This window comes from Colius striatus, chromosome 1, assembly GCF_028858725.1.
Source record: "Colius striatus isolate bColStr4 chromosome 1, bColStr4.1.hap1, whole genome shotgun sequence".
Classification (NCBI taxonomy): Eukaryota; Metazoa; Chordata; class Aves; order Coliiformes; family Coliidae; genus Colius; species Colius striatus.
In genome coordinates this window covers 88,414,088-88,427,213 of record NC_084759.1, presented here as the reverse complement: position 1 = coordinate 88,427,213, position 13,126 = coordinate 88,414,088, and the positions used below count along the sequence as shown (strand labels likewise).

Here is a 13,126-nt window from a genome sequence, read left to right as displayed (position 1 = left end):
CTGCTGTGACCTTACAGCTGAGCATTTTGCTAGTTCAGTGCTCCAGCCAGCATGTAGTATTCTTTTACCAAATACACACTTTGTGTATATTTTACCAATTTTTTTGGTATGTTACCAAATACACTTTGTGTGCATTTGGGTCTTTTGTTTAAAAACAAGTTTCACAGTATATTCTGACAGATCTGCTGTTGAATATGCCCTTGCACTTCCCTCTGTTTAAAGACTTTATCACGTCACAAAGTGTTTTGTGGTTTGTAGCGTAACAACATGTATTCTATGGTAACTGGGAAGGTGTTGGATTTCCAACTATGATGTAAATAAGTGATGTTAACATGCGATTTAATAGAATATGCTTATTAGTAGTAATTTGATTTATTAAGGCTTGAGAATCAATGACTATTGTTGAAAACAGAGCAATGGTAGGAGAAGAGTGTTTCATGTTTTACAGCCAAGTTTCCAACATGTCTTCAGCAGCAATTCCATTTCAGTTTGAAAGTCCAAACTTGTGACAGAGAGAATCCTCCTTATTCCTTTTAAAATTAATTTATGGAGTTTATAACACTACTTCTGATCATCATGCCCCTATTTGAATTTGTGAAACACTTTCAAAATTGCTGCTTTGCAGCAGAGAGAGCAACTGTTTTAAAATACAGATTGTGCATCAAAAAGAAAAATTTTAAAAAATATCTGGGAGGTGTTGGTTTCACTTGTGTGTGTTGCCCCTCTTCTTCCTCTGTTTTTATATCTCACTGAACTTGCTATTGATAAACTGAGAGGATGTAGAATATAGAAAATCTTAGAGGAGAGATACCAGCTTGTCCAGTCTTTGTTCCTGCTTGAGAAAGTTTAGATTTGATTTTTTTTTTTTTTCTCATTGTGATGGGTGCTTAATAAAAAATTACTAAGAACTGTCATTTTAATTAAATGAAATTAAATTTTTTTGTTTTAATTGTCTCCAGTATGCAGTCATTAACATTCTTTCAGACATTCTTAAATATTTTCATTAGTTCAAGTTGATTCATTACCCAAAATTTATGGACCATTCCTTATTTGTATGCCAATAAAAATAAGGAAATTAGTAAAAAGAGAGAGGATTTCCTTTCATGGACACAACCATGCAAACCGACTTAAAAGGTCTCTGATATGTGATTCTGGACAAGTCTCGTGGATAAAGCAGAAGTCAGTAGAGAAAAAGGAAAGAAAAGGGTTTTTTCACACACAATTTCATGTTCTTCATAGCCGATGGAGTATAAACTGAGGACAGAAAATTGCCTTTTAAGTCTCCCAAGACACCCAACTCCAGCTAAAAAGCTGTTAAGATGTTTATATTTATGTCCAAGCACTGAGGAAGAATAGGAGAAAATGGAACTTATTCAGAATTTAACGAATATCTATAAAACCTGATTCCATTAAATGGAGATTTCCAGACGTTTCTACGTGCAGTGCTCAGAAATGGATTCTGATTGTTGAATATTAGCTGTAACTGCATTTTGTTTTTCTTTCTTCATGTCTTATTTTCAAGACTACCATTAAAACAAAAGATACTGACTGCAAATGGATTATCTCACGTTGTCATTGTGATTGTTGATTACCATGGTGTTTTTATCAAGGACTTTTCACAAGCTATATGCTTTTGTTTCTTTCTAGTTTGTCTTAAGCCTATTTGTTAAGGTATAGATTGATTATACAATAAAAGATTCAGTGACAGTGGAGACACTGTGCAGGGTAAGGTGGGTACTTGTGTTTTGCAACATCCTAAGCTGCAGTCAGACCTGCTAGCACCGAGTGCTGGCTTTCATAGTCTTACTCGCTTTTTCTTTCCATATTCCTTTCCATTCTTTTATGACAGCTTCTGTACTTGAGAATACTCACTGAGCTATTTCACATGTTAAGACTGCATGACACCCCGTCAGTGGGGGGGAAAAAGTGCATGTTTGTTACTGAGTTAACACTGAAATGGTTTGGTGTGTGGCTGCTGCACAGTGGAACAGAGGGCAAGAATGTGTGTGGGATGAAGTGAGAAACAGCCAGCAGTTTAGTCAGCTTGGCTACTATGGAGCTATAGCCACCCCAAAGTGCATGGGAGGGGAGGCAGGAAAGCTTTTACTCCTTATTGCTACAAGGAATCATAAACTGATCTGACATACCTGTGTGGTGAAGTGTCAGTCACTTATCCCAAGAAGGTGGCGCAGGGGAAAAGGGAATATTCTCTTATAGAAGGAAAAAATAAAAATATCTTTGAGTCAGAAACATCACTGCGGCTCAGTGGTTGAGGAGTTTCATTGCCAGTGTCAACACAGGATATTCCCACCTCCAGCCATTCACTCTTGTTGCACTATGTTGACTGTGCTGAGAGCTTTTATGACTACCTTGCTACGTTATTAAAATAATAAAGCCTAAAAGTAGTTTTTGCAGAGGAGCAAGAATAAGCAAACAGAGAGGGGATAGGGAAGCTCTTCAAGGCAGTATTGCCCTCAAGGTTCGCATGGTGACCTTAAGTAACAGAATGTTGGTTAAAGTAGAGTTTGCTGTCATGCAGGATATGTTATGTGCTTCCTATGTGCTGTCTTGAGGCAGAGACGTACAGTATTGTGCACTGTTTGGAAGTATTGTTATTGCCTCTTGAAGCATGGAGTCTTGTGCAGTCTTGACTACTAGAAAACAGAGCAGACCTCCATTTGTAAAAGAAAGCAAATTTTTGGTAATTGGACACTAGAGGGGAAGCTTCTGTGGGAAGAGGCTCAGATATGCCCTCTGCTGGACATGGTTCCAGACAGCTCCAGTGGACCAAAGCTGAACCCATCAGCTACCCACGTGTGTGGCATTTGTGAGAAAACATATTTAAGGAAGGGTAGGAAACACCGGAGTGAGGCACAGGGAGTGTAGAACAAAAAGAGGTTCACCATGGCGGAGCAGACAGATGTCCCCTGCAGCCCATGGAGGGACCTGTGCTGGAGCAGCAGAAAGGTGTGAGAAGGAAGGAGCAGCAAAGAACAACAACTGTGTATGGAACGTAACACCTTCTCCGCTTCCTCCCTGCAGTGAACCAGTCAGATTTGGGGGATAGAGAAGACTAGAGTGAAAGAGTGTAGCTGTGGCTGGGAAAGGAAGGGGGGAAATTTGTTGGTTTCATTTTTATCTTTTTTATTTCCTCTACCCAAATAAATATTTATTTTAACTAGCAATAAATTGGTAACTTTGTCAAGTAAGACTATTTTTCTCACAATAGTGACTGATAAGGAATCCCCCTGTGTTTATCTCAACCTCTGAGGTTTTTTGTTCCCGTTCTTAAAATTTTCTACTCCCTGCCCTGCTCAGAACAGACTGAGAAAGAGCCTGGGATGGGAGTTTAGCAGCTAGCCAAGGCTAATCCATAAGACAAAATTCAATGTATTTGTAGAATGAAACAGTTGGTGCTGAGATCTCAGTATTTCCCTTATAAATGTTTCAGGGGGTTACCTTAAACTAGGACCAGTTTGGCCTCATGGCCTGTTAAAGACTGGAGTGCATCAGACACTTTTATGAAGCCCATCATCCAGTTTAGTTGTATCTGGAAGAATTCTGGTTGGAGTGGTCAGCAGCTCCTCTATGATGCACACCAAGTAGGTGAGAGTGACACAACCAAACGAAAGAAAGCATATTAATTTTGGTTTACAACTTGGTACTATCACATCTGTTTAAATTATAAGTAGTTATATTCTCACTGTTCAAAATATATAGAAGCATTTTAAGCAATAATTTTTCTCTTGATGTAGATACTTCTTTTCAAGATACTGTCATACTCAAGCTGTGGCTGCAGAACTAATCTTTTAAAGGATTGGAAAGTCAGAATGCTCTATGTATAAAAATGATGTATGTCTTCTATCTTGCTAAGAAACTTGATGCCTGCCTTTCCAAAAAGAGATGTTGCTGCTAAGGTCTGTGCATGTCACCTTTAAGGTGTTAAAAAATGGTGCTATAATCCAGGCTGCTGGAAAGCATCTAGTTCTTCCATGTTGTAGGATACTCTGAGCATACTTTTGAAATATATCTGGGATACTTGAGATTTTTAAAGCCTTTGGTATCAGATTTTGAAAATTAATTAGGTGTTTGCCAGAGTTGCCAGAAATGCATAGGATATTGGTATTTGGCTCCCATGGAAATTTTAAGCGCTTCTCATGTTTTATATATTTTATCAGACTGACATATATTTCTTCACTGTTATTTAGAGAAGCTATCATTTTAGTGCTTCCAGTAATTAATTTTCAGTGTTGCTGTCCAAACATGGGACTATGTTTTCTCTCTGTGGTTATTATCAGTAGAAATTCCCTTTTCTATCTTAGAACTTTTCTATTTGTTACAGAAGTCTGAACTTTCAGGCCATTTTAACAACTCAGTGACTAAATAATTAGCCATGTATAAAATGGAAACTGGAACATGTCTCCACTTTATAAAAAACCTTCAGAGTTTTGTAAACAAACTGAAATTCTGGAAAACTTATTGATAATGGTAGTGTAAAATGGTAGCTTTTAAAGTCTTTTCAAATTATAATGTAAAGTATCAGATTGTGTGCTAAGTAAATTAAATGAAATGCCATATCTTTCTCCCTGTTCTTGGTTCTATAACAATACCTTTCATGCAATTAACAGTGAAATTTCTAAAGCTTGGACTTTTAAACCTTAATGTTCTATTTAGTGTCACTGTTATCATTAATGCTTAATTTTGAAAGAAGTGCTGACAGAGAAAGCTTAAAGAATGACTCTCAAAGTTATTTCTTCAGCCATATCAAGAGGAGAAAAATTAATAGATGAAATGTTCAAAAGGAGTCCAAATATAGAACAAAATAGTCCAACAATTTAAAGGTAACAGTTTGGTTTACATTCTAAGACCTTTTCTTAGCTTAAGGTATGTTCTTTTAGCTGAATTTTCTTTACTAATGAAGGAGACTGTTCTGAATGAGACACATTACCATTAGTACTTGGTACATGTCACTTCTTGCTGCTTAAAGCTGACTTATTGCATTGGTACACTCTAGAGTTGTCCTGAAGCTTTTTTAAGTGTTTGGAATATGAAAGGCTTATTTTTATATGGAATATGCAGGACTTTTATTACTACATGACATGGCTAAAACACTCAGCAGAGACTTAGAAAAAATTTAACAAGAGGTAGCAGATAGCTCATACAATGTTACATTCAGAATGATAAGTTACAGAAAATACAGTGACTCACAAGTAATGGATTTTTCCTAGATCTTTAGTCACTCATTTTCAGCCAAATATCTGCTTGATTTTATGTTGTATTCAGAACTAGAACATCTCTTTTCTACCCTGTGTCTTTGTTGAATCAATGTGGTATGTACTTGTCTGTCTCTTTCTACCTAGTTTTATTCCCCCTTAACAAGTCTACTGCTAAACAAGTCCTAGCTGTTTCTTAAATAGGACTTTGTTTTGGTCTTAGCCTCAAGACCCCTTAGTTTTACAAAACGTTGTTCGCTAACTTCTGTTTCTTTTCCTCATTGGAGATTTTATTTTCCACTGTGTCTTCTTCCTCTGCTGCTGATTCTTAGTCTGTGAGCAGCTGTTTCACTCATGCAATATTACACAAAGCAACAAGATAAATGGCGACATACTTTTTCTTCCTCACAGTTCTACTTCCCTTCCAAATATAAATAAAGCCTACAAGAAATTAATAAAGGAAGCAGCCAAAATCAACTATTTTTAACACACTTTTTAATCTGCAAATGAAGCAGAACTTTTCTGCAGTTTTCTGTTGGATTTTCACTTTGCTTTTCATCTAAAATAAGTATCAGATACCGTGGTGAATTGTGGTGGCATTGAAGTTGTCATTAGTAAGAGACAGAAGTGCCATGTTTTCCTGACATCATAGTAATTCACAGAATCACATAGCATATTACTTTATGCTGTCAGTGTGCTTAGCTGTATTCCTGTTTAGGAAATGCTAGATATGTATGTCAGTGAAAGACAAAGAGAACCTTACTGTCTAGAGAAGAGATGGTAATCATTTAGTGTTGAATCAATGCCCAAGTATGATGCAAAGGAACCTTACAATATGGTTTCAGTAGTTACTCTGCATGAAAGTGGTGGAAAAACTGATGTGAGATTATTTTCAATAGTGAAAGGTATGCTACTGGTTTTCTACTTGATATAATTTTATCTCTGTATAAAGGATAAATTTGACATTAATTTCTTTAGATAAATTTATCCTGTGTCGGTGAAAGACAGTAATTTGCTTCTTTTTGGTGCTCTGTTTTCGCTTCCTAAGATGACACGACATGATGGTTTCTAGGGGGTTATTCTCATTTTGCTTTTAAGTTATATTTGTAAGGATATGAGGAGGAAACACATAATTATAGTGTAATATGAAAGTTCTAGTAAGAACACTTGCATTTTGTGAATTTGAATTAAAATTCAGTAATTTCCAAATTCTGAGCGTTTCTTCTAAATATGTAGAAGACAAAAAGGTCTAAAGTCTAACATAAATCTGAGTAACCTCTTCAGTGCTTCACGTGAAAGAGTGTTCATCTCACTGGTTATGGTTTTGAATGTTAGCAATTCATGTTAGAAATGTCATAGACCATATAAGAAAATAATGCATTTCAAATTTTTGTAGTGTAGCATAACAAAACTGTTACCATTCTCAAGCTAAGTAACCATATTTATATTTTCCCATAAATATATGGAGCATCTTTCTTATGAGGAAGGGCTGTGGGATCTGGGGCTGTTAATCTGGAGAAGAGGAGGCTGGGGGCGGGGGGGGATGGGGACGACCTCATTAATATTTATGAATATTTTAAAGGTATATGTCAAAAGGATAGAGAAACACTTTTTTCTGTAGTATCCAGTGATAGGACTAGGGGTAATGGACAAAAGCTGGAACACAGAAAGTTCCACTTAAGAAAAAATGTCTTTACTATGAAAGTGAGGGAGCCTTGGCACAGGCTGCCCAGGGAGGGTGTGGAGTCTCCTTCTCTCAAGGTTTTCAAAACCTTCCTGGATACGTTCCTGAGTGACCTGATCTAGGCAGACCTGCTTGAGCAGGAAGGTTAGACTAGATCATCTTTACAGGTCCCTTCCAACACCTGCCACTCTGTGATTCTATGATATGTGCATTAAAGGAAATTATTACTCTACAGTTTTTCATATTATGACCAAGAAGATCTTTAATTCATAGGTCAAATCAAGAGAGCCTATTAACTTTTTTTTGTATGTGTTGATATTTTGAGATCTATGTGAATGATTGTTAATGTTCTTTGTAAATAATAAATAACATGTGAGAAATTTCAAATGTGTATGACTTTCCAAACTTTGTGTTTTAATTATTTTCATTTTTTTTTATATTCAATACCTTGAATGTTTAGCTAATTTACTACATAATATCTTCCACAGATCTGAAGAGAGAAGCCAGTATTTGTCACATGCTGAAGCATCCTCATATTGTTGAACTATTGGAGACATACAGCTCAGATGGAATGCTTTATATGGTCTTTGAGTTGTAAGTTTCTCTCCTTGATTTTTACCTTTCTTTGTCATTTGCTAAATAAAATCCTAAAAATATGTCTGCTTTCACCTCTTTATTTTGTAGCTCCGAAGTCTTGAGTGCTACGAAAATATTTATTTCTGGCAAGTACAGGTTATCCAAAATAGAAAAAGTTGTCCTTATAACATGCTTTCTAAGGGCAGATGTGCTGTTCATTGATGCCTGCTGTGTTCCTAATAGGGTACATGAAAACAAGTTCAAAATCTGCTGGTAATCATCATCTTTGGGTAACCGATAATATTCTTTTCCAGTTCTGAAGTTTTGTTTGGTTGTATTTTGTAGACTATTGTTTCTTTAGCACTGCTTTTCCTTTACTAGATAAGAAATAATTTAAGCATTCTTGAAAATCAATATGCCTATTCACATCATATGAGAAGAAGTATTTGTCTAAAAGAAAGCTTGAATGTAAGATTTTAATTACCGTTGGCATATGGAAGCAGGAAGAAAACACGAGTTTTGATGAATGTACAGGTATTTTTAATCAATGAGAAGAAGAATGGGGGTCAGTCTCTAAGCCACCGCGTTCCTTTTTTGAGGGAAAATTTTTAGTCCGTCTTGAGTCAGGGTTTAGCTGACTGGTAAGGACAAATACAGACATGCAGAATGCTAATTGTACATCTCCTATGTTAAATCTTCCTTCTTTTCTCCATATCTCCCATTTTTTCTTTTTGTGTTCCTCATATATACATTCCTATTGTGTCTGAACATGTGTTTATACATATCTAATTTCTCTTGTCCTCCTGCATTATGGTTTCTGATGCATTTGGCTTGCTTATGTTGGAGCAAGCCACATCATGCCAGTATGTTAGGTTGAATTAAGTTTAGCCAGGGATGTTAAGGACAGCAATAAGGAATTTTTCAAGTATATCAACAGCAGAATGATGGTGAAGGGGAATGTGGGCCCGCTGCTAAATGCTGAGGGTGCCCTGGTGTCTGAGGATGCAGAGAAGACTGAAGTACCAAATGCCTTCTTTGCTTCAGTCTTTATGGCCAAGGCCGATGCTTGGAAAGCCCAGCCCAGCAAGGATAACAGGATGGCCAGGACAGCAGAGGACTTCCCTGGGTGGAAGAGGAAGAGGTTAAAGACTTGTTGGCCAAGCTTAAGGCTCATAAGTCAATGAGTCCTAATGGGATGCATCCTAGAGTGCTGAGGGAGCTGGCTGATGTGATTACTTAGCCTCTCTCCATCATTCTTGAGCAATCATGGAGGACAGGTGAGGTGCCCGAGGACTGGAGAAAGGCCAATGTCACGCCAGTCTTCAAAAAGGGCAGGAAGGATGACCCAGGAAACTACAGGCCAGTCAGCCTCACCTCCATCCCTGGAAAAGTGATGGAACAACTCATCCTGAATGTTATCACTGAACATATGAAGGATAAGATGGTTATCAGGGGGAGTCAACATGGCTTCACCAAGGGGAAATCCTGTTTGACTAACCTGATAGCCTTCTATGAGTGCATAACTGGCTGGCTAGATAAGGGGAGAGCAGCAGATGTCATATACCTTGACTTCAGCAAGGCTTTTGACACTGTCTCCCACAATATCTTCATCAGACAGCTCAGGCAGTGTGGCTGGGATGAGTGGACAGTGAGGTGGATCGAGAGCTGGCTGAATGACAGAGCCCAGAGGGTGGTGATCAATGGCACAGAATCGAGTTGGAGGCCTGTGGCCAGTGGGGATCAATTCTGGGGCCAGTCTTGTTCAACATCTTCATCAACGCCCTGGATGAGGGGACAGAGTGTACCCTCAGCAAGTTCCCTGATGACATCAAACTGGGAGGACTGGCTGATTCCCCAGAAGGCTGTGCTGCCATTCAGCAGGATCTCGACCAGCTTGAGAGTTGGGCAGAGAGGAACCTCATGAGGTTCAACAAGGGCAAGTGCAGAGTCCTGCATCTGAGAAGGAACAACCCCACGCACCAGTACAGGCTGGGGGTCGAACTGCTGAAGAGCAGCTCTGCAGAGAGACACCTGGGATTGCTGGTTGATAATAAACTAAATATGAGCCAGCACTGTGCCCTCGTGGCCAAGAAGGCCAACGGCATCCTGGGATGCATCAAGAAGAGTGTGGCCAGCAGGTCGAGGGAGGTTCTTCTCCCCCTCTACTCTGCCCTGGTGAGGCCTCATCTGGAGTCCTGTGTCCAGTTCTGGACTCCTTAGCTCAAGAGGGACAGGGAAGTGCTGGAGAGAGTCCAGCACAGGGCCACAAAGATGATCAAGGGTATAGAACACCTTTCATATGAAGAAAGACTGCGGGAACTGGGGCTGTTTAGTCTGGACAAGAGGAGATTGAGGGGTGATCTAAGTAACATTTATAAATATCTAAATGGTGAGTGTCAGGAGGTTGGGACATCCCTTTTTTCTGTAGTAGATATTAACAGGACAAGGGGTAATGGGATGAAGCTGGAACACAGAAAGTTCCATTTAAACATAAGAAAAAACTATTTCACTGTGAGGGTGAGGGAGCCCTGGCACAGGCTGCCCAGAGGGGTTGTGGAGTCTCCTTCCTTGGAGGTCTTCAAGACCCACCTGGACATGTTCCTATGCAACCTGATCTAGGTGACCCTGCTTCTGCAGGGGGGTTGGACTAGATGATCTCTTAAGGTTCCTTCCAACCCCTACCATACTATGATTCTATGAGTCTATGAATTGTTCACTACAGCCAAGTGTTTGACTTCAGATTCACACTTAAAAATTGAGGTAGAGAAAAATTTAGGTAGTAAGAGAAAAAAACAACAACAAATCAACTTCTGAAAAAAACCCTTCAGATTGTGTGAAATACTTGTTTTCTGCTGTCCTTTCTTTGGTTTTTATTTTGTAAATTCTGGAGTATGGACCAAGGGACTTCAATTATCCTATTATGAAATAATTATGTACACCTTAGGGAGACATACTGTGATAATTACAAGGTTTTGAAATGGAAAAAAGGTTTTACTTCTGTTTTTACCATGGCAGTAGCTCAGAAATATGAGACAAAAGCAGTAATTATTTTTTAATTACAAGCCTATTATCATTTAAGTTTGTATACATAAAAAGTGAGTCTGAACAATTAGGTTTACTACACAAATACTGTACCTGACTTCAGGCCACAAGAAAGAAGGAAAGATGAGGCTAAATGATTTGAAGGATAATAATTCTTTACTGTATCATAAATTCTTGTCTGCCTTGTACACTACAAGACATCACTCTTATAACAGTGACAGAAAATGAGACAGTAGGAACACCTGTACTCAAAATGTAGCAGAGAATGGAAGAGTTCTGGGTACGTGTTACGCTGGAGGGGATGCTTTGGCAAAGTGATTCAACAGAAGACTGATGTTTGCTGTGTTGTCTGAGCTTGACTGAGGTAGTGACACACTATATAATTGTGACCATAATAAGAAACTTGTAGTTAGTAGAAAAGCATCTATGTATTTGTAGAAAACTTATTTTCCTTTGTACTGCTTTCTCTTGGTTATGGTATTATTATAACACACTTAAGTGTTTTGCAACAAAGTTCTGTCTACAGGAATAAAATATTTTATTAGGGTCTACTTATTCTGAAATGACAGAAAAGGGGAAGACAACACAGATCTGCAGAGAAGATATAAGCCCATATGGTGACAGACTACTTGTGGACTGGCAGATGCTTTGCATGAAAATGAGTTCACGTCCAGCACATGAAATGCATGGAATAACCAAATCTAAACCTTTGTGCCATCAGTTACACATAAATGATACGTAGGTCTGCTACTGTTTTATAGGTTGTGAGCTACATGGAGCAGCTGCTCAAATGTCCCTGAAAATTTTGCCAAATCTATTGTTAGGAAAAAGTAAAAGTTAAATAAGCAAATATGGCACATAAGAACCTGTACCCCTCAAGAAAAAAAATACAATTTCTGTCCAATTGTGAAATTTTTTATTAAAATCAGCATTTTAAAAATCAAGTCACAATTCATAGAAACACTGATGAACATGAACAGTAACAATGAAGTTTAACACTAAAAAAATAGCTATGCTTTTAACCACTATTTATACAGAAATTCAAGCATGCTTTAGAGTGGAGCCATCATGTCATGTTACCAGTAGGTTGCCATTAGCTATATGGTACTGCTGTAATAAACTGCATAGAAGCAGTTGTTTATAATAGATCAAGTGCATGTGTAGAGGAAGAAGCAGACCCTGTTCCAGAAAATCTTAAAGTAAAATTATTATTTTAAAAGTATTTAAATATTAGTACATAGTAAATGAGAGACTATGTGCCTGTGCCAGGTGATTTCCCCCACATACACTCCATCTGCTCTCTGGAAGAGTAATGGACTGTCATGGTTCAACCCCAGCTGGCAACTAAGCTCCACGAAGCAGCCCCAATGGGATTGGAAGGATAAAGGGAGGGGGAGGGGGAAAGTAAAATTTGTGGGTTGAAATAAAAGCAGATTACTAACTAAAATGAAATAAACTATAATTATAGTAACAACAATAATATAATAATAATTGTAGTGAAAAGAAATATAATAAAATAGAGAAATTTTTTAAGGGAAAAACTGAAGTAATGCACAGGGCAATTGCTTAGTGCTTCCTGAATGATGCCTAAGCAGCGATCTGCCCCTCCCCACCGATTCACCCAAGTTTACATACCAATCATGATTTTTTATGGCATGGAATAACCCGTGTGCATCCTCTGCCTGTTCACTGGCAGAGCAGGGTAAGAAGCAGAAGAGACCCTGACACTATGAAAGCAGTTCTCAGGAGTAACTAAAACATCCATGTGTTATCAATGCTGTTCTCAGCACAAATCCAAACCATAGCCCTGTACCAAAGAAAATTAACAGTATCCCAGGACATGAAGTCTTTCCAGTGACTGAAGAGATCCCTTGGAGGCTCCAGAGAGACCTCACATTTGACATACATCCAGCTCTAGTCTTTATAATAGTCACAGTTTTCTTTCCCAGTCTATGATGTTACTTGCTGACAACTGTATATATAATAATAGAATTATTCAGGTTGGAAGAAGCCTTTAAGGTAATAGAGTCCAGCTGTTAAACTCGCACTGCTGTGTCCACCACTAAACCGTGTTTCTTAAGTGCCACTTCTACAGGTCTTTTAAATACCTTCAAGGATGTTGACTCCACCACTTTTCTGAGCAGCCAGTTCCAATGCTTCAACAACCCTTTTGGTGAAGACAAATATCCTATCCTATCCTATCCTAATAACCAGTCTAAACCTTCTCTGGAGAACTTAAGGCCATTTCCTCATGTCCTGTCGCTTGTTACCTGGGAGAAGAGACTGACCCCCTCACTACAACCTTCTTTCATGTAAATGCAGAGAGTGATAAGGTCTCCCCTAAGCCACCACTAAATTAAACAACCCCAGCTCCCTCAGCCGTTCTTCAATAAGAATTGTGCTTCAGACCCTTCACCAGCTTCATTGTCAGTCTCTGGACACAGTCCAGCACCTCAGTGTCCTTCTTGTAGTGCGGGGCGCAGAACTGAACACAGTATTTAAGGTGCAGCCTCACCAGCACTGAGTAGAGCAGGGGCAAACACTTTCCTGGTCCTGCAGGTCACACTATTTCTGATAGAAGCCAGAATGCTATTGGCCTTCTTGGCTACCT

At 38.6% G+C, this 13,126-nt stretch overlaps 1 protein-coding gene across 5 annotated transcripts in view; it reads left to right on the top strand.

Annotated features, from left to right (window-relative positions):
* CASK (calcium/calmodulin dependent serine protein kinase) overlaps positions 1 to 13,126 on the top strand; it is a 205,111-nt gene that overhangs the window by 76,258 nt on the left and 115,727 nt on the right. For all 5 annotated transcript variants that reach the window (XM_062000249.1, XM_062000242.1, XM_062000233.1 and 2 more), the window contains one exon: positions 7,386 to 7,491. In XM_062000249.1, the coding sequence (XP_061856233.1) occupies positions 7,386 to 7,491 (106 nt within the window). The remainder of the gene's footprint in view (positions 1 to 7,385; positions 7,492 to 13,126) is intronic.